Source organism: Erpetoichthys calabaricus, chromosome 5, assembly GCF_900747795.2.
Source record: "Erpetoichthys calabaricus chromosome 5, fErpCal1.3, whole genome shotgun sequence".
Classification (NCBI taxonomy): domain Eukaryota; kingdom Metazoa; phylum Chordata; class Cladistia; order Polypteriformes; family Polypteridae; genus Erpetoichthys; species Erpetoichthys calabaricus.
Genome location: NC_041398.2, coordinates 23313164 through 23335368, shown reverse-complemented (window position 1 = coordinate 23335368; position 22205 = coordinate 23313164). Strand labels below are relative to the sequence as shown.

Below are 22205 nucleotides of genomic sequence, written 5' to 3'. Positions count from 1 at the left end.
GCTGGAACAAAAACCACCAGACCGCAATGGCCATCCAGGATCTGAGTTTGATACACCTGATATATTGTAGCTTATTTTGATTCTAAAAACCATCAGATAAACTTTCTAGCATTTGATGGTGTCCATCAGTGCAACCATTTTTTGTTTTTTATTGATAAAATTGAACTGAATAATTGGCTTATTTAATAATTTATATCTATTGCATAGAATCTAAATACAGTGGTGCCTCGGTTTGCGAGCATAATTCGTTCCGGAAACATGCTTGTAATCCAAAGCACTCGTATATCAAAGCGAATTTCCCCATAACAAATAATGGAAACTCAGATGATTCGTTCTACAACCCAAAAATATTCATATAAAAAATGATTACTATAAAAAATATAAAGTAAAAATACATAAAACAAATTAACCTGCAGTTTACCTTTGAAAAGAATTGTGGCTGGTGTGAGGGAAATGAGAGAGAGAGGAGGAGGAGGAGGGTTATTATGTAGGACAACTTTCACTCTAACTAACGGAAACACTGCTATCTGTTGGCTCACTGGAATCTTTTTCTTTTTTTGGTGACTTTAACAAGGAACCTATCCAGTGACAGTTGCTTTTGTCTGAAGAGTCACTACACTTGGACACAAAATTAAAAAAATGCTTTACGCACTGTAAGGTTTCTAAACTCTTTTGGGATTCCCCCCAACAGGACAACACACAGAAGAGCATCCCGAAGGAGCCGCAGGCTCCCAGCGATGTTGCAGTTCTCCGCAAAAGCGAATCCGAAAAGATCACAGTCATGCTATAAGCACCTGCCGTCGATGGGTGATGCAAGGAACATTATAAATACAAGGGAACAGTACTACTTGGCAATTAACCTGGCCGAGACCCTGCCTGATTGCTGTCTGTGTATAGCAGAGTGGTAGATCCCACTACAATAAATAACCGTGCTGTTCCCATTTCAAGCTGAATAAAAGCTGGTTTTGCTAAAGTACTGAGACTCAGCTTTGTATTTTGGGGTGCAAGACAGGGACTCAAACGTTACAGCACACACATGTGGTCACAATGCTATAGTAAACTGTATACACTCGTACGGATGTTGACTATATGAGTGAGGCACACCGACTGAGATCGAGCATGGGAGATGATTACCCATAATCCCGAACCACCACTGGCTCAGTTGTGATCATGTGACACTTGGCAGACAAACTCGTATACATACTACTCGTATTGCAAGACCTCACTCATTTGTCAAGTTAACATTTATTAAAAATTTTAGCTCGTCTTGCAAAACACTTGCAGACTAAGTTACTCACAATCCAAGCTTTTACTGTAAATGAATTCATTGTAATGAAAAACACACTTAGACCTAGTCATCAAAGTAGTAGTAGTAAATTATTAAGGCCGCCTTGTTTGTTCATTCAAATTCTCTTTACTAGTGTATACCATAACCATCAATTCATGAAACAAAGACTGATTGAAAACATAACATACTCAAACCCACAATAATGCAACTCAGGCCAGGGGAGGTTGAGCCTCTCCTGACCCCACCAGCACAAAGTAGTAAGTAGTCCTGGACAAGGTGCGAGAGCATCGCGGTAGCAGACTGACTGACGCTAACTTGAAATAAGAAGAACAGCCTAGTGTGTGCCAACATCCAAATTAATTTTTAAAGGGCTCTTTGTTACAAATTGACACTTAAAAACTTCTGCCATTTTGAATGCTCTTGATTAATTAATCATACCCACATATGTTGACTTCAAAATGTGTGCGTTCAACACAAAATGCATACAAGCTGGCAGGGCTGTCAGTGTGCAATTTTGTGTGTTCCTGAAGATGGCTTTTGGTGGAGAACAGTTCACCACATTCACTACAGGCATACAGCTTTTCTTTCATATGAATTCTTGCATGTCTATTAAGGTCACTAATCTGTGAGAAGAGCTTTCCACATTGAGAACAGGAATGTGGCTTCTCACCAGTGTGAATTCGCACATGTCTATTAAGAGCACTGATTTGTGAGAATGGCTTGCCACATTCAGAACAGGGGTAGGGTTTTTCTCCAGAGTGAAATTTTAGGTGTGTTTGTAGATGGCTTTTGGAGGAGAATTGTTTCCCACATTCAGAACAGCAATATGGTTTCTCTCCGGTGTGAAGTCTCATGTGTTTCTCAAGACTGCTCACTAGTGAGAATTGCTTGCCACATTCAGAACAGCAGTGTGGCTTCTCTCCAGCATGGGAGTTTGTGTGTACCTGAAGGTTGCTTATTTGCGAGAATCGTTTACCACATTCAGAGCAGCTATATGGCTTCTCTCCAGTGTGAGTTCTTGAATGTGTATTAAGATGAGCAATTCTTGAGAATCGTTTACCACATTCAGTACAACAGTGTGGCTTCTCTCCAGTGTGAATTTTCTTGTGTCTCTGAAAATGGCCTCTGTCTGAGAATCGTTTGCCACAGTCAGTGCAGGTATATGGCTTCTCTCCAGTGTGAATTCTTATATGCCTGCTAAGAACACCACTGCGTGAAAATTTTTTACCACATTCAGTACAGCAATATGGCTTCTCTCCTGTATGAATTCGTCTGTGCTTTTGAAGACTGCCCTTGAAAGAAAACCGTTTCCCACATTCACTACAGCCATATGGTTTAACTCCAGCAGGAACAACCTGACTTTTAGAAGCAAACTCCTGGTTAAAAACTTTCCCACAAACTTGACACACATACAAAGGTGTACACTGTTGGTGCTGGTGAAGACTGACAACATCTCCCATTGGCATCTTCACAAGAAGAAGAGAGCAGCACAGCAAAGATTCAGGATCGACAGGTGTAGAGATAGTCGAAGTTTTCAAAGCTTCATCAGTTTTTTTCCACTGAATTTCAAGTTTCCCAGATATGTGACCATATTTGGAAGCTGCCAGTGAGCCACAATACTTCTCTGTTAGGTCTGCTGTTAAAAAAAAGGCATATTAGAAAAGTTTAAAATGGAATAGATTTGTTTAAAAAAAACACTGTGGGATTAATAAAGGTTTTGAAAATAACAAGTCAACAGGCATTAATAGACTGATAAAAAATTATAGTCTCAAGCTCTTAGTCTTTACTTTCAACAGAATACTCCAACTAAACGGAAACAATGACAAAGAAATCCATTAGTTGAACAGAACAGCCTATGTCTAAGTGACCAATGATACTGTATAAATGTTCAGGAAAAAATGAGTTACAAGAGTGTACAATTGAAATCTTGCATCAATCAGAAATATATATCAACTATACCTGATTGATATGTCTTTATCTCAAAGCATTTTATGGGTAGCAATCTTTTAATATAATAGCAATTATGCAGTTTGGGTTGACAATGTAAAGAAATAATTATAGGAAATTTTGCAGATTATAAATAAACAAACAAATAAATAAATCTCTCTATTATAATAAAAAAAATCCTGGGACGAGATGAGACTTTTCAGCCTGGGACGAGACGTGACTTTTTCAGAGAGACACTTTCACGGCCCGCAAGATAAGACTTTATACAAAGAGATTTAACCATGCCTGGGGCTGGAAATAGAACATTCAAAAACGTTGGTGCGACTCACATGCAGAGCAGATTAGAGATAATGAAATACTAAAATTCTAAAGTCTAAAAAAAAATGATAGTAAAGATCGCATTAGCGCAAACAAATGGAAATTATAACTTGGTGAAATAATGGAACAGTGAAAAGAGATTGAATATATTGTTCAGATTTAAACTAATTTTAAAGTTGGAGACTTGTAGATCGTCTAATTTGTGTTACCATCAGGGAAAAGTAGTGTTTCTTCCCAATGAAGAGGCATACCCACGAGAATTAAAAGATTTGTTGTTTGGTGAAAGTGAAATCCACATATACTAGCAGCAGAGACGCGAATTGACTGGTGCATAGTGCAGGCTGGGGCGGTTGGCAAACGAAGCAAGAAGGGGGCAAAGCCCCCTAGTAAGTAAGTAAGTAAATAAATAAATATCTGATATCTCCTATTGACACAACCATTCAAGACCTTTATTCAATAAGTAGCTGAAGGCCCTCCAGCAGTGATTCCAGCCTGGAATCTTCCTTGATATGAAACAACAAGGTGTGGACTTTCTGCCAATCTTCTCAGCAGATCCTCTCAAGCTCTGTCAGGTTGGTTGAATATTGTTGATGGTCAGCTATTTTTAAGTCTCACCAGACACGTTTCACTGGGTTCAGGTCTGGGCACTGCTTGGCCACTCAAGGATATTCAGAGAGTTGACCCAAAACCTCTCCTGTGTTATCTTTGCTTTGTGTCCAGTTGGAAGGGGAACCTTCACCAAAGTTGGAGATCCAGAGCACTTTGGAGGAGACTTGTATTACAGGTATCTCTATACTTTGCTCTGTTTAGCTTTCCCTTGACCCTGTCTAGTCTCCTTTTCCCTGCCACTGAAGAAAAGCACAGTATAATTCTGCCACCACTATGCTTCTCTGATGCAATAGTATTGCACAGGTGATGAATGATGCCTGGTTTTCTCCAGTCATAACAATTAGAATTGAAACCAACAACATCAATCAAGTCTCATAATTCCTGAGAATCCTTTAGGTGCTTTTTCACAAAGTCCACACTGGATTTTAAGTGTCTTTTGGCCTTTCTGCCATAAAGCCCAGATTAATGGAGTGTCACAGTGATGATTGTAATTCTGGAAGTTTCTACCATCTAGAGACAGGTTCTTTGTAGCTCGGCCCAGAGTGAACATCAGGTTCCTGGTTTTTAGGAAGAGTTGTGGATGTTCCAAACTCCGTCTATTAAGAATTACAGAGGACACAATGCTCTTGGGATCCTTCCATGCTGCAGAAAAGTTTGTTTTTTTTTAGCCTTCACTGCGTATGCAACTTGATACAATCCTGTGTTTAAGCAATGAAAGCAATTCCTTTGACCTCATGGCTTGGTGTCTGCTTAACTGTGGAACCTTCTCTAGACAGGTGTGTGCCAATTGTAGTCATGTCCAATCAGGACTTGAACTGACCAAAGGAGGACTCCAAACAAGATACAGAAATATCTTAATGGTGATCAACAGAATGGGATGCACCTGTTGCAAATTTCAAGTTTCAAAGCAAAAAGGTCTGAATATTTTTTTTAAATAAATTTCCAAAAATTACTAAAATCCTGTTTTCTCTTTGTCATTCTAGGGTATTGAGGGAAAAAATTAAACAATTTTAGCACGAGACTGCAACATAGCAAAATGTGAAAGCAGTCATGAGGTATGAATAAATTCTGAAGGCACTGTATGTACACACAAACATACATATATATTGTTACAATCATGAGCATCGGAATGTCTCACGGATATTGCTTTGAGTAATAACATGGGGAAGGGTTTTGTTGTGATACTTCTGCTGACACCATTTCTTTCCCCTTTAGAATGGAAGAGTGCAATCCAGGAGACTTCTGACATCACTTCTGCTTTGTACATCTTTAGCCCCAGCCCTTCTGTTTCCACTTGCACTTAAATGGTCACCTGACATGAAGCAGCCAATCACTATGGACTAAGCTTCTGAAAAGGGTGGAACTCCACACTCCCAGAAGTTACTCTACGGCTGTAGCAACCCAACATACGTCAGACGTGACACTTATCGTTTTATTCTACATAATCCTTTCTCTGGAGCCCACATTCTTTTCCTTCCAGTTTATTTGCAGTATGTTATACAAACACACCAGCATTCAAAAGTTTGGAATCACCGAAAAAAATCAATATCCAATGTCTAGGTTCTTTTGCTTATTTTAACCCTTTCTTTTATTACTCTGTTGCAGAGGGCTCTACTATTAAGCATAAACAATTTAAGGAAAAAAGAGTGAGCACCTACATCTGTTACAATGAGCTGAGTGACTTGAGCCCCTCCCTGTGACATTAGTGAAAAGAGCTGTCATTCAGTCAGTGTTCATTCAGTGTTCTTTTGACTTTATGATTTTGACATTTGGCATTCATCTTTGGTTTTTGAGTTCTGAATCTCAGATTGGTTTGGTTAGCTCTGAGGTTTCTATTTTTGTTCATTTATTTGTCTATTTTGACATTTTTCCAAAAAGAATCTTTAAATTGTTTTTGTTGCTCGGGCTAGGGGTTATTCATGGTTTCCCTCTCCATGTATAAAGTTTTAGTGAGTTTTTCTTTTTTAGCCTGCCACCTGTTTTGGCTAACAAGCAACTTGTTTCATTATGTGAAACCCAACCATAACATGAAATACAAAGAGTGCACGGTCTACAAAATAGAATGAGAAAGAGTGAGAGAGAAATTGACAGATGTGCTAATAGCCAAAATGATCACCCAAAGCAGCAGCATTTAACACAAGCAGGAAACCAAATGTTCCTGTTAAATGTGGACAAAACGTTTAGTGTTATCTGGTATAGGAATCTCTGGGGAAGTGCTAACAACTGCGGTTAGTTATGTAAAATAACCAAATAAAATGTGTTGCTTTTGCATGCCCACAGCTACAAAAGATTGCCTTATCTATATATGGATAAAAGAAATCTCAAAACTTGTCCTATGATGCAGCAATGAGAAATACAGCAATAATTATTAACATTTTTGTTATGGATTTAATATCGTGAGCTTTTTAAGTTATCTTAGTTTATCATTTAAAGTAACCAGACAGAATTAATAAAGCTCTCCATATTACAATATATATAAAAACAACAAGATCCAAACCATTTTTTTCTGCAATAAAAATGTTAAAATTTCCCCCACTTACATTTCCCAGCTTTTCTAGCACAGATCTGTTTTTGCTCATCTGTCTTGTAACGCATCTCCTTCAGTATCACGTCATCAAGCTCTGTTGAGTTATTATTGACGACAGATGACTTCAACGATGACAACAGTATCTCGTCTTTAAATGCTAGACATGGACTTAAACTGGAGTCATTTTTGTGAAACACGTCTTGCTTTAAAACATTCAGAATTTCATGGTTTTGCATTTTAAGTTCGAAGCATTCACGCTCAGGAATCTCCACTTTGAAGCTTGTTGACCCCAGCTCACACTCCTCCTGGTTCATCACCACTTCTTCCAGTTTCAGGCTCAGCGACTCCTGTGCATGGTACAATGTGTCCCACTCACAATCCTCTTCTTTGACAGAGGCTGGCCTTTGCTCCATAAGATCTGCTTCAAGAAAGTTCATGTTTGAATCCTTTACCAGGCAGATCCTCCAAGGTTTCCTCTTCACATTTATAATTTTGGTCTTGAGGCTACCACATGACTCATGGTGGAACTATTTTGATTTAAAATGGAGCTTCCCTCTTTTGTCTGGGGAAAAATGATTAAAATACAATTAAAATATCAAAATTATCAGGTGTGGAAAACATATGAGTATTTAAATAAGATTTCCCCAGATAAAATGGCATATCACACTGGGTCTTAGTGCTGGTTTGCTCTTTTGTGTTTAGATGTGACTTGTCAATATGCATTTTATTAATTATAGAAAATTTACCATCCATCCATCCATCCATTTTCCAACCCGCTGAATCCGAACACAGGGTCACGGGGGTCTGCTGGAGCTAATCCCAGCCAACACAGGGCACAAGGCAGGAACCAATCCCGGGCAGGGTGCCAACCCACCGCAGGACAGACACAAACACACCCACACACCAAGCACACACTAGGGCCAATTTAGAATCGCCAATCCACCTAACCTGCATGTCTTTAGACTGTGGGAGGAAACCGGACCGCCCGGAGGAAACCCACGCAGACACGGGGAGAACATGCAAACTCCACGCAGGGAGGACCCAGGAAGCGGACCCAGGTCCCCAGATCACCCAACTGCGAGGCAGCAGCGCTACCCACTGCGCCACCGTGCCGCCCCAGAAAATTTACCATTACACAAAATACAGTATATGCATGCTGCAAATCATTTTAGTAACTCTGATCTGGTATCGTATAAAAAAGCAACAAAATTTAGCAGAAATGTGAAAATCACATAGCTAGGTTCTACTGGCTTTGACAAAAAGTACATGAGCAAATAGCCACAATTTTCATTTTTCCTATATAGCAGGGTTAGTGAAATATTAGCCATTTTACTGTCTGTTACCTCTGATATATGTCAATGTTATCCAGTATCAGAAGAATTCATGCCCCTGATCAGTTCTCTAAAATTACTAAATAAGAAATCCTATATTAAACTCATTCTCTTTGTGACATTTACATTTTTAAACACTGAATCTTAGTTTTTTTAATATGCAACATTGTTTTATGTTAACAAAAAGTTCTTCTACTTGAATAAGTATTCAGTCATATGACAAGCAATTGCCTAATAAGCCTCCAACAGTAAATCACTCAAGTAACTGACACATTCTAGATACGTCCTCCAGGCTAGGGGGTCATCATGTATCTGAAGATCTTTAGGGAAACCTTTTCAACTTGCTGTTCTGCAAGATTTAGGTGAACAGAGATTAACCAGCTAAGTTGGACTGATTGGCTTGATCCAGTCAAATTTGCTCTCCTATTCTTTTAGGTAAAAAATGAAAACTGGAGAAAGAGCCTTTCTGCCTTGCACTAAGTGTAGTGTTAAAAAAGGATCTGACTGTGGTTAAGGGGCAGATTATGAACACCCCCAGCATCTAGGAACCCAGAACGTCTTGTAAGAGTATTGTGTGATAAGAATTCACAAGCATATTTTAAATATGATTATATAATGCGCTTGGTTAAAATTTGTGTAATTGGCAAATATACAGCATTATTGTCACAACCTAGGAAAGACAGGACACAGAAGGAAGTAGACTAGAAGCACGTTCCACATTACTGGGTGAGATAATACACGGTATGTTTTTCTTGGCTAGTCCTCTTTGACTGTCAGACATTAGTGGACATGGGGTGATTAGGGACTCCTGTCATTCGGGATGCCTCTCTAGTAAGTGACTGCTATAATTTGGGGACAAAGAGGATCTTATGTTTGCAGCAATAATTGGCTACTATGTAAGAATGAAGATAGAAACTAAACTAGCTGTCACTGTGACCCTACAAGATCATAGCTTGAGTCCCCTACATTAAACTGTTTTGCTACAGCTGTGAATCAGAATCACACGATGTAACTAACTATACTTCCATGTTCATCATCACCATAATTAGCTACTTTTTTTCTCTCTCACCTGCATGCCCGTCTCACACCCTCACCAGACAACCCAGTCAACTCTCTTTAGCTGAACCTTAGTAAGGATGCAGAGATACCTCTGGCTTTCACAGCAGAGCCCACCCACCTTTTTCATTCTTACAACAACAATCTAAGTTGCTTTCTTCTGTCACCAGATGTCCCCTCCCAGACCCTCACTAGGCTTGCTATAGATAGATAGATAGATAGATAGATAGATAGATAGATAGATAGATAGATAGATAGATAGATAGATAGATACTTTATTAATCCCAGGGGGAAATTCTCTACAGCTCGACCATATTGAAATGGATGTGCTGCAATCCTTTTTCTCACTGTCACCAGCACGTTAACAATGTGCCAAACGCCTCCCACCTCTCTAAGTCAAATTTACATTTCACAAGTGTCAATTAGGCTTGCGCTTTGGAAAATTACGATTGCTTCTGAAAAAGATGCTTGCACTTCTTAAAGTTACGCTTCTGAAAATTACGCTTGCTTATGAAAATGGATTTCAATTCTCAAGAGTGAATCAAAAATACATTATTGGACACACAAAGCATTCGTTGTCGAAGAAGAAACAACCGATTTCTGTTACTACGCATGTGCCACAAAGGTGAAAAGATGGAGTTATTTTTGATAGCGATCCAACTCCATATATACAGGCTACAGCTTTGGTCGTTGGTTCAATTGACGCTCGGTGTTGCGTGCTTGTGAACTAACTGGAGGTCTTGGGGATCTGAGTTTTCCCTAGCAGCACTTAGTGAATGTTCATGGGCAGTCAGCCCAGGCTGTGATGCTAATCCATCATGGGTGAGCGCCATTGGACCCTCTACCTACTTTGGGAGGTCTGGCATAAAGCCCACAGAGATATAGGGAGAACATGACAGTTTCACGCAAGCCTGAAGTAATTTGCATCCAGCCAGTTCCTTATCCACACAACTTGTACAAAGAAGTTATTTATTCAACGTTAAGAGCAAGTCCAAATATTCTGCAGCATAAAAAAAATATTAACGGGCATCACTAAAATAGGTCTTTTCTTTGAGGGAAAAAAAGGAGTTACATCAAGTAGGACCAATGCTGGTGTTTAATGGGCACAGAACAGCATTAGGGGATGATGGGCAGCCCTAATTTTCACGGCTTTGCAACAAGAAAGATGCCTTTATTATATATGAGCTGGGTACGCAGGTCAAATTGAGAGGTAAAGTTGGCACATTCCCATTCATTCTAGTGAATGGAATTAGATGTTTAATGTGCACTGTAGAAGGTTAGATGGCATTGGGCTACACTAGTTTTGAGAAAAGGCAGATACCTTTTGGTAAGCTGCAGTTGAACTTGGCCCAACCCAATGTGGGTACATGGGTCAAATGTACTGGCAAATCTGTCATATTCCCATGTATCTAATGAACAGATTTCAATGTGATATTCAACTGGCATCATATAGGGTTGTATGCTGTTGACCCACCCAGATTTTCATGGAAATGTGAATAACTTTGTTAAATTGCAGTTGAGTTTTGCTGTCGCAGTGCAGCTGGTCGGACTGGCTGGCAAACGTGGCAATGAAGGAAATTAACCGTGATGTTTAACGGGCACAGTAAAAGGTTAAATGGAGTTGGACCACTCTCGCTGTCACAGTTTTGAGAAAATGCAGACGCCTTTGTTAAGTTGCAGTTGAGTTTTGCACAGATCAATGTGAGTGCCTGGCTCAGATTGACTGGCAAAGTTGTCACATTCCCATTTCTAATAGCTAGCATTAACTATTAGAAATTTGATGTTTAAGGGGCACTGTAGAGGGTTTTGCAGCATTTTGCCACCCATAGTTTCATAGCTTTGTGACAAGACTGATTCCCTTCTTATGTTGCAGTTGAGATTTGCCTGGCACAATGTGAATCCATGGGTCAAACTGGTTAGCCAACTTTGCATATCCGAATAGATTTCACTGTGATGCTCCGTTGCCATTGTAAAGGACTAAGTGGCACTGGACCACTCCAATTTTAATAACTTTGTGACAAGATGAATACTTTTTCCAGTTTTTCTTGGCCCAACATGGTTACATGGGTCATACTGACTGGCAAAGTTGGCACACTGTAATCTGATGAATTGGATTTGTTTTATATTTAAACCACACTGTGAAAAGAAAACAGCTTTATGCTTCCTAGGATAGGCTCCAGCTTCCCTCTGCTCAGGATAAAGCGGGTTTAGAAATTGGAAGGATGAATGAAAATAGATAAAAGTATTGTGAAATGTGACACTAAAGAAATAATAACAACATGAAATGCAAGTATAAATAATTAAATGGGTCACAAAATATGCCTTTTGTTCCTTATTCCTTTATGTTGATCAGTCATTTTCAAACCCGCTTAGTCCCGGACACGGTCACTGGGGTCCGCTATCCCAGACAGCATAGGGCGCCAGTCCATCGCGGGGCGAACACAAACACACACACGGGCCACCTAACCAACATGTCTACAGAGATGGGGAGGACATGAAGACTCCGATATTTAATGTTATTATATATTTATTGTCATATTTCACAATTCTTCGATTTATTTAGATTATGTATTTTTATCCTAAATATTTCTCTATTATAACGGTGTCTCCAAACTCAGTTATTAATCTAATTCAGTGCTTCCACAGCAAACCAGTGCTGTCACGAGGGGGCTGCTTCAGAAGTTTGTGCAAAGCCCCCGATCTTTAACATTTATTTTGTAGTTTTGTATATATTCATATTCTCTGGGGGAACTCATAATTCTGTGCCTCCCATCCCAACCCCGAATCTATGACCAAGAGTGCTGAAACCCAAAGGGTGGGAGCAACATCTCGCTCTTCTATACATGTATAACAAACATCTGGACACTCGGCTAAGACATTATGTAAAGTTTAAAATGCATCGCCCGGAGGGCAGTGTTAATTTGTTACTTTGATGCTCTCACTTTTTGTTAATTTCACATTCTCGCCTTTTAATGCTAATTGCATGTTGTCATTGTTTAATGGATTTCAGTGTGTCGGTTTAATTTTGTTTTTTGCGTTTTGCCCTTTGAAGCCACTGCAAGGGGGCTAAGAATGAAGTACAATCGCTGTCAAAAATAACTCCATCTTTCTACCTTTATGACACATGCACAGTAAGAAAAATCGATTGTTTCTTCCTCGACAGTGAATGCCTCGTACATCCAATGATGTATTTTTGACAGTTTGTTCACACTTGAGAATTGTACTTGTAACTTTCAGAAGCAAGCATAACTTTTGGAGGCGCAAGCACATTTTTTAGAAGCAAACATAATTTTCAGAAGTGAAAGCATAATAGACATGTGTGAAATGTAAATTTGACTTAAATTATTCCAAGTTGTTTTTTTTGACAGCAACCTCACTCCATAGACAGCCCTAGCCAACCATCAGTGCAGTCTTCTCAGACTTTCTCACCAGGACTTTCTTCTTGTGCCCTTACGAGGCATCATGTTAGTTCTACTATGGAGCACCATAACCCCCAAATGTCGTATCTGTTTTTTTCTTCTTCATTTTGTGGTAACAAGTTCTCATATTATGGAACAAGATCCGTATGTTGTGAAATGAAGTTATTAAAGTGATCATGAGGACAGGTCAGGCAAAAAGACAATTTCACCTTGGGGATTAAGTGATAAGTCAAGCAAAATGAAAACTTTTACTGGTTCACTAAAACAATCACATTATTCATGCTTTCCATGCAACTCAGGCCTCTTCCTCAGGCAATCAGGCAAGTCAATAAAAGGTGTCATTTTGTTTGACTTCTCACCACATCCATAATGGCTAACACAGTACAACACCCTAGTACTACCTTGGGGATTAATAAAGTTTACCACACCAAATAATTCAGCAGGTGCAGCATTAGCTATAGATCGTGTTGACCACTGTTTAATAAATAAGATAAATTATGTTCACCTTTCTGGAATAGAATGTGTTGAATAAATAATGTTCACCTGTCTTGAATAGAATGTCTTACTTACTCTTCGCTGCTGTTAACGCCGCACCTGCCGAATTATGTCTTCATTATCTTGTGTACTCTCGTTAATAACTTCAATTCACAACATACCGATCTTGCTCCCAAAAGTTAATAACTCGCGCCAACAGAACAATATTTTGTTTGCACATTAATTGAGACCTTGCTCCCACAAGATAAACATTTATCGGGACTTTTAGGGGCTCCAGTGCAGCGGGACGCCATTAGGTGCGAAGGTATTGCTTTTTCTGTCTCTCAGGGCCAGCCATCCACTTACCTCTCGTCTTTCACCATTCCAAGTGACACCCGCTTGACTCTCCTCTTTCACCGTCCCCGAGATGACCGCCCGTGCTCTTCTCCCATCTCACACCTGACCAGATATGTCGTTCGACTCTTTGCTGGAAGTCTGAAGCCTACGCGCTGTCATCCTGTTACAGCCTCTCAGGGACACCGATCTGTTCAGTCTCTCACTGCCAATGGGGCGCCCGTCAGCAGTGCACTGCGCTCCTCTCCTGCTTCCTACACGTCATGTCTTCATTGTCGCCAAACGACTACCATTTTGTGCTGGTAAACTTTTGGCCACTACGCTTCAAAGGCACGCTTATATGGAAGACGAACCTAGGACCAAACCGCTTCTTCCTGTTAGCGTTACTAACCGATTGAACGAATCAAAATATCACACTGCCACCTAGCGACTCAGATGAATAGCTGCTCTCGCGATCTCGCACTTCTATAAATTTTTAAGCTTGAATCCAGCCCCTTTTCCGAAATCTTAGGGGCGCTCAGAGAACTCTCCAACAGCATAGGATTCAAGTAGGAACCAGTTCAGCATATGGCACGCGTTCTCTAGTGTCACCGAGAATACACAACATGTATTTTAAAAAAGTAACATAATATACTGATAAGCCGTGTTCTAATTATTAGTTTAATAAAATTACGCTGAGAAAACCACAATCAGTGTAGTGTACAAGTGATAGGTGGGGATGTTTTCTGCGCAGAGCAAGAACACATTCGGATTGATAACGAAACGAAATTATAAATTGTGAATTCATTTTTTTCCTCAGAATTCTACACACGACACCCCATAATGACAACGTGAAAAAGGTTTACTTGATGTTTTTGCAGATTTATTAAAAATAAAAAAATTGACAAAGCACATGTCCATAAGTATTCACAGCCTTTGCTCAATGCACCTTTGGCAGCAATTCCAGCCTCAAGTCTTGTTGAATATGATGCCACAAGCTTGGCACACCTATCCTTGGCCAGTTTGGCCCATTCCTCTTTGCAGCACCTCTCAAGCTCCATCAAGTTGGATGGGAAGCGTCGGTGCACAGCCATTTTAAGATCACTCCAGAGATGTTCAATCGGATTCAAGTCTGGGCTCTGGCTGGGCCACTCAAGGACATTCACAGAGTTGTCCTGAAGCCACTCCTTTGATATCTTGGCTGTGTGCTTAGGGTCGTTGTCCTGCTGAAAGATGAACCGTCGCCCCAGTCTGAGGTCAAGAGCGCTCTGGAGCAGGTTTTCATCCAGGATGTCTCTGTACATTGCTGCAGTCATCTTTCCCTTTATCCTGACTAGTCTCCCAGTCCCTGCTGCTGAAAAACATCCCCACAGCATGATGCTGCCACCACCATGCTTCACTGTAGGGATGGTATTGGCCTGGTGATGAGTGGTGCCTGGTTTCCTCCAAACGTGACGCCTGGCATTCACACCAAAGAGTTCAATCTTTGTCTCATCAGACCAGAGAATTTTCTTTCTCGTGGTCTGAGAGTCCTTCAGGTGCCTTTTGGCAAACTCCATGCGGGCTGCCATTTGCCTTTTACTAAGGAGTGGCTTCCGTCTGGCCACTCTACCATACAGGTCTGATTGGTGGATTGCTGCAGAGATGGTTGTCCTTCTGGAAGGTTCTCCTCTCTCCACAGAGGACCTCTGGAGGAGCTCTGACAGAGTGACCATCGGGTTCTTGGTCACCTCCCTGACTAAGGCCCTTCTCCCCCGATCGCTCAGTTTAGATGGCCGACCAGCTCTAGGAAGAGTCCTGGTGGTTTCGAACTTGTTCCACTTACGGATGATGGAGGCCACTGTGCTCATTGAGACCTTCAAAGCAGCAGAAATGTTTCTGTAACCTTCCCCAGATTTGTGCCTCGAGACAATCCTATCTTGGAGGTCTACAGACAATTCTTTTGACTTCATGCTTGGTTTGTGCTCTGACATGAACTGTCAACTGTGGGACCTTATATAGACAGGTGTGTGCCTTTCCAAATCATGTCCAACCAACTGAATTTACCACAGGTGGACTCCAAGTAAGCTGCAGAAACATCTCAAGGATGATCAGGGGAAACAGGATGCACCTGAGCTCAGTTTTGAGCTTCATGGCAAAGGCTGTGAACACTTATGTACATGTGCTTTCTCAATTGTTTTATTTTTAATAAATTTGCAAAAATCTCAAGTAAACTTTTTTCACGTTGTCATTATGGGGTGTTGTGTGTAGAATTCTGAGGAAAAAAAAGAATTTAATCCATTTTGAAATAAGGCTGTAACATAACAAAATGTGGAAAAAGTGATGCGCTGTGAATACTTTCCGGATGCACTGTATATTATCAGTGAAAGTAATTGAATTCTCTTTTGCACCACAAAAGCACCTCCCCTTGGCATTGTCTCCACGCTAACTGGGAAAGGTTATGAATAGGTTCAAAATATGATCTGCAGTCTAAAAGGACACATTGCAAAGGAAGCATGAGACACCTGTCAGCTTTAGAAGATCAAAAAGAAGAATGTCAAAATACACAAAATCAAGATAGAACAGCAAAACAGGAGCTTTCATTAATTCTACAGTGAGGATTAGCACCCAGTCAGTCTACTGTAAATGGTCGTGGGTGGTGGTCCCTCAGCTGCAGTGTGTAAATACTGTTAGAGTTTACACAAAACATTCATGAGGAAATAATACTTTAAAAGAAAATGACAACACAACATGAATATAAATATGACATGAACTGATCACAGATGGACTCCAAATACTCATCAATAGAATGGGATGTACCTGAGCTAAATTTCAAGTCCCGAAGCAATGAGTCTGAATTCTTGCGCCAATGGGATATTTCATTTTTTTCTTATTTTTAATAAATGTGGAAACATTCTTTAAATCATGTTTTTTTTCTTTGTCATTCTGGGGTAAATTAAATCTCTTCTTTTCATGTACAATAAGACAATGAAGTAGGATGCATGACCCTGTAAATAACTTTTGCAGAGTACCCATTGATGTGCCCTTCTTCTAACAGTATAATGCTGTACTTCATTTTAAAAGTAAATTCCTTATAATAACTAAATTCCATGCTGTCTTTCTGGTTTAATATTTAAACCAATTTCCAATATATTTTGTACATTTTTTATTTGTATTTTATCTTGTGTAGATACGACAGTCTCTGCCTGGCCCCAGTGCTTTAACATTCCCCCAGTGGCATCGGTAACCAGAAGCCATCATTTTCGTGGAGTTCGGAAAGTGAAATGTCTGTGTAATAGTGTATGTTTTGTAAGACTATGAATTAAAAGTTTACACGGCAGTATGCAACCTTCTTCTGCAGAGTTGATGTCACTGTAAACGAATCCAAGCTCCACCAGGACAAGAACAACCCTCAACTCAAAATGTTACTATATTGCTTTTTATTTTTAAATTGCTACAAGAATTTAATTACGCTATGCAGACCATGATGGTAAAGCTGAACCTCAATTTAGCCTTTTTAGGGATGTGTTGTATGCACTCAGGAACTCTCGTTTCAAATCTGGAACTGCCCACTAACATTTCATGTAATTTATTTTGTCTCTTTAACCTACCGGGTGTGGAGGAATGCTGCATGTGACACTAAAGAGCTACGTTTCTCTTTCAGTTTGATGAAATGGATTGAGTTTACAAAGGCTTGTTTCTTAAGAGTTTATCAGTGCTTTACACCACTTTTAGATTTCTCATTTTGATTCTTCAAAAAAAGGTCATACCACGTCAGCTGGGGTGGTGTAAAGCACATTGCGTTTGGAGTCTGGAGCAGTGAAAACATTCTCTGGAGTGATGAATCAGGATTTATGATCTGGACAAATGAAGGTTTTTCTAACCTGCTTAATCCAGACCAGGGCAGCGGTCAGTGTTGGAGCGTATCCCAGCTAGAATAGGGCACAAGACAGGAACAAGGAAGGGTGCTAGTCCATTGCAGGGTGAAGACACACACCAAACACACACGAGGGTGTTGCCAGTTCACCTAACCTGCATGTCTTTGGGAGGGAACCAGAGCACCCAGAGGAAACCCACAGTGATACAGGGAGAACATACAAACTTCACACTGGGAGAACCAGAAAACTGACCCTGGTCTACTGTGAGGAAACATTGTGCCATATCATCACTAATATCAGGCTAAAAACAACCAGGGCCAGGTGCCATTTTTCCAGGCCATGATAGTTGTGTTTGTATAATCTGTGAAAGACAGGTTTCCCATTCACAATTGTTTTTTGCGTACCACTCAATCCTGTAAAGATAGATAGATAGATAGATAGATAGATAGATAGATAGATAGATAGATAGATAGATAGATAGATAGATAGATAAATAAAGATCTATCTATCTATCTATCTATCTATTTGTCCACAGGGGTGACATTTGTATTTTTAGAGAAGCTCTCTAAATAGATAATACATAAATAGGCAAATAAATAAGGAAATAAGTAACTAAGTAACTTAGTTAATACACACACACACACTGGAATGACTAGAAAGGAAGAAAATTTCCAAAATGGTCATTCTACAGAAACATATCAGGAATCTTTTTATCTATTCTATTGATATATATACAGAATATATTATATATACTGTACACATATATGAGCAATGTGTCAGGGTTTCTGTTATTATTGTTTTTCTGGACTAATGAGTGCGTGACATACAGTACACATTAGAATGAGTAAAAGGAAAGAAAAAATATAAATATATATACAGAGAGAGAGTGAGAAGTTTATATGTCCTCATGTTCTACATTCAAACACTTCAGAAAATCGTATGATTTAAAAATATGAGGTCAGTTTTAGGATTCATTTAAACGCAAAACATTGTTAACTAGCAAACTTACTGTTGCAGCAACTTAATTTGAAATCATGCAGTGGACCTCTCAGTTTCCAATATTAAACGAGCGCGAGATTTTAAGAATACGTTCGTACTGCAGCTAAAAGTGACTATTCCGTGTTTTTTTTGTTAGTTTTTTTTATTCTTCTCATTCATTTTATGAATACTCCACAGCTGATTAGCGTGTATACAGATGTCTAACCCGAGTTTTATCCGGATATGCACATTGAATAAAAATGATTTTGTCAGAAAGAAGTGACATAATAAACAGGTTCTGGCTACCGCAAGGGATGGATGAAAATGAAAAAGCACGACTTTCGTTGTGAGCGAAGTTCTTACTGCGTAGAAACCTGCAGAGCGGCGGCGAGAGAGGAAACGTTTACATTCAAAACCGGGGCTACAAAAGTAGCACAAATCCTAATAAAAATCTGTGCTTCCAGGACACTTTTGATCACACTTCTCTAAAAATACCATGCGTGTCAAATGGGGGTGAAGAAATGTAACTGATCTGCCGTGTAAATGTGGCCTTGTCTTGCTTTCAAAAAATCAAACACAAGGATACTTGCGCCGCACTGCAACAGGGTGATGGGCTCACGTGATTTAACAAAGGCAATGATTCTATTCGGAATGACGATGACGTCACTAAACTAGTTGGGAAAATCCACATTGACTTTTAGCATTTTGAGTTCTTCCACGAGCGCAATACTAAATCAGTGACGTCACCGTTCCGCTTTTCTCTGGCAATTTCTAAGTCAGAGAGCTCATATGAACGGGCACATCGTGTTATGGGAAAAACAAAGTACTTTTCATTAGATGACAGAAAAATGTAACAGTTCCCTTTTAAGGGCAGGAGTCTCATACCTGTACTAATGCGATCCTGTCAAATCTGCAGTTTTGTTTCATTTAGCATGTTTCCTGCACTTAATTTTAGTAAAACCCAAGAAAACTGCTGAATAGGGTTACCTACAGTGGTGTGAAAAACTATTTGCCCCCTTCCTGATTTCTTATTCTTTTGCATGTTTGTCACACAAAATGTTTCTGATCATCAAACACATTTAACCATTAGTCAAATATAACACAAGTAAACACAAAATGCAGTTTTTAAATGATGGTGTTTATTATTTAGGGAGAAAAAAAATCCAAACCTACATGGCCCTGTGTGAAAAAGTAATTGCCCCCTTGTTAAAAAATAACCTAACTGTGGTGTATCACACCTGAGTTCAATTTCCATAGCCACCCCCAGGCCTGATTACTGCCACACCTGTTTCAATCAAGAAATCACTTAAATAGGAGCTGCCTGACACAGAGAAGTAGACCAAAAGCACCTCAAAAGCTAGACATCATGCCAAGATCCAAAGAAATTCAGGAACAAATGAGAACAGAAGTAACTGAGATCTATCAGTCTGGTAAAGGTTATAAAGCCATTTCTAAAGCTTTGGGACTCCAGCGAACCACAGTGAGAGCCATTATCCACAAATGGCAAAAACATGGAACAGTGGTGAACCTTCCCAGGAGTGGCGGGCCGACCAAAATTACCCCAAGAGCGCAGAGACGACTCATCCGAGTGGTCACAAAAGACCCCAGGACAACGTCTAAAGAACTGCAGGCCTCACTTGCCTCAATTAAGGTCAGTGTTCACGACTCCACCATAAGAAAGAGACTGGGCAAAAACGGCCTGCATGGCAGATTTCCAAGACGCAAACCACTGTTAAGCAAAAAGAACATTAGGGCTCGTCTCAATTTTGCTAAGAAACATCTCAATGATTGCCAAGACTTTTGGGAAAACACCTTGTGGACTGATGAGTCAAAAGTTGAACTTTTTGGAAGGCAAATGTCCCGTTACATCTGGCGTAAAAGGAACACAGCATTTCAGAAAAAGAACATCATACCAACAGTAAAATATGGTGGTGGTAGTGTGATGGTCTGGGGTTGTTTTGCTGCTTCAGGACCTGGAAGGCTTGCTGTGATAGATGGAACCATGAATTCTACTGTCTACCAAAAAATCCTGAAGGAGAATGTCCGGCCATCTGTTCGTCAACTCAAGCTGAAGCGATCTTGGGTGCTGCAACAGGACAATGACCCAAAACACACCAGCAAATCCACCTCTGAATGGCTGAAGAAAAACAAAATGAAGACTTTGGAGTGGCCTAGTCAAAGTCCTGACCTGAATCCAATTGAGATGCTATGGCATGACCTTAAAAAGGCGGTTCATGCTAGAAAACCCTCAAATAAAGCTGAATTACAACAATTTTGCAAAGATGAGTGGGCCAAAATTCCTCCAGAGCGCTGTAAAAGACTCATTGCAAGTTATCGCAAACGCTTGATTGCAGTTATTGCTGCTAAGGGTGGCCCAACCAGTTATTAGGTTCAGGGGGCAATTACTTTTTCACACAGTGCCATGTAGGTTTGGATTTTTTTTTCTCCCTAAATAATAAAAACCACCATTTACAAACTGCATTTTGTGTTTACTTGTGTTATATTTGACTAATGGTTAAATGTGTTTGATGATCAGAAACATTTTGTGTGACAAACATGCAAAAGAATAAGAAATCAGGAAGGGGGCAAATAGTTTTTCACACCACTGTATATAACATATGTGCAACACAGGAAACAATCTACAGAACATGATCTGTACAGTATATGGCCAACATTATGTGGACAACCTTCCAAATGACTGAATTGGAGTGTTTCATTACTGAAATGAAGCACATATCCATGCAATTTCCATTAGCAGTAGAACTGGAATTTAACTGAATTGCTCAGTGACTTTAAATGCAGCACTGCCATAGGATTTCACCTTTGCTACAAGTCAGTATGTACATTTCTAGCTGTGCTATTAGTCTGAAGGAGAGGCATCAAAGAACAACAGCTCAGCCATTAAGTCATAGACCATGCAAACTAACAGCGTAGGACCACCAAGTGCTGAAGCACAAAGTGTATATAAATGGTCTATCATCTGATACATCACTCAGGACAGAGTTCCAAACTGCCTTTGGAAGCAACATCACCACCCAAACTGTACATCAGTAAATTTATGGCCAAGTCTAAGTCACTATACACAATGCCAAGTGTCAGCTGAGGTGATGTAAAGCACGCTGCATTTGGAATTTGGAACAGTAGAAACATGTTCTCTGGAGTGATGGAGGAGGCTTTACGATCTGGAAGTCTGATGGACAAATTTGGATTTTGCTGCATGCCAGGAGAACTGTACCTTCTGGACTACATTGTGCCTTACTGTAATGTTTGGTGGAGGGATAATGTGAGGGTTTGGGCTACGTTCCTTGGTTCCAGTGTAGACTATGGTTAATGCTACATCATACAAAGACACATTAGACAATTATGTGATTGAAACTTTGTGGCAACAGGTTGCTGAAAGCCCTTTTGTGTTCCCTTGTGCACAAAGCCAGGTCCATAATGACAAAGTTATGTGGCTTAATGTGACATAAAGTGGCTTACACAAAGCCCTGCTGAACACCTTTGAAATGAAATTTAACGCCAATTGTAAGCCAGGTCTTCTTGTCCAGGATCACTACCTGATCTCACAAATGTTCTTTGGGCTGTGTTGGCAAATATTCTCACAGACACACTCCAAAATCTTGTGGTAAAAAGAGTGGACGCTGTTATTAGAGCCCTACAGTGTTTTGGGAGTTGGAAACCTCATATTAATGCCCATGACATATCCATTAAGCTCATATAGGTCTATCTACAAACCTTGAACATATTTTAAAATTCTATCTCCGATTATGCTGAAAGTAGCAATGTTAACAGAGAAGATTTCTTTATGTAATGTTGTCAACAATACTTTTTCAAAGAATCTCTGTATTTCACAGGGTTTTATTCTGAATAGCACTGGTGCCTCCTGATCCCCGAGACCCACATTGATTCTGCATGAAATGTCCATGTTCTCCCCATGATTTAACAGTTTACTCCTCCTTTCCTAATGGCTCGGTGTGACTAAGGGTGTCCAGGACTGATTTCTGTCATATACAGTAGACCTGTACTTGGAAAGTGTACTCACAAAAAAAAAGATGAATATATCCTTAA

At 39.9% G+C, this 22205-nt stretch overlaps 1 protein-coding gene across 1 annotated transcript; it reads right to left on the bottom strand.

Annotated features, from left to right (window-relative positions):
- Positions 1-1391: 1391 nt before the first annotated feature.
- On the bottom strand, positions 1392-13731 carry LOC114643573 (zinc finger protein OZF-like). The gene is made up of 3 exons (XM_028792137.2): positions 13336-13731; positions 6703-7251; positions 1392-2924 (listed from the first exon to the last, which is right to left on the bottom strand). The coding sequence occupies exons 2-3, from the start codon at positions 7124-7126 to the stop codon at positions 1717-1719; spliced, it is 1632 nt and encodes a 543-aa protein (XP_028647970.2). The 5' UTR covers positions 7127-7251; positions 13336-13731; the 3' UTR covers positions 1392-1716.
- Between the last annotated feature and the right edge of the window lie 8474 nt (positions 13732-22205).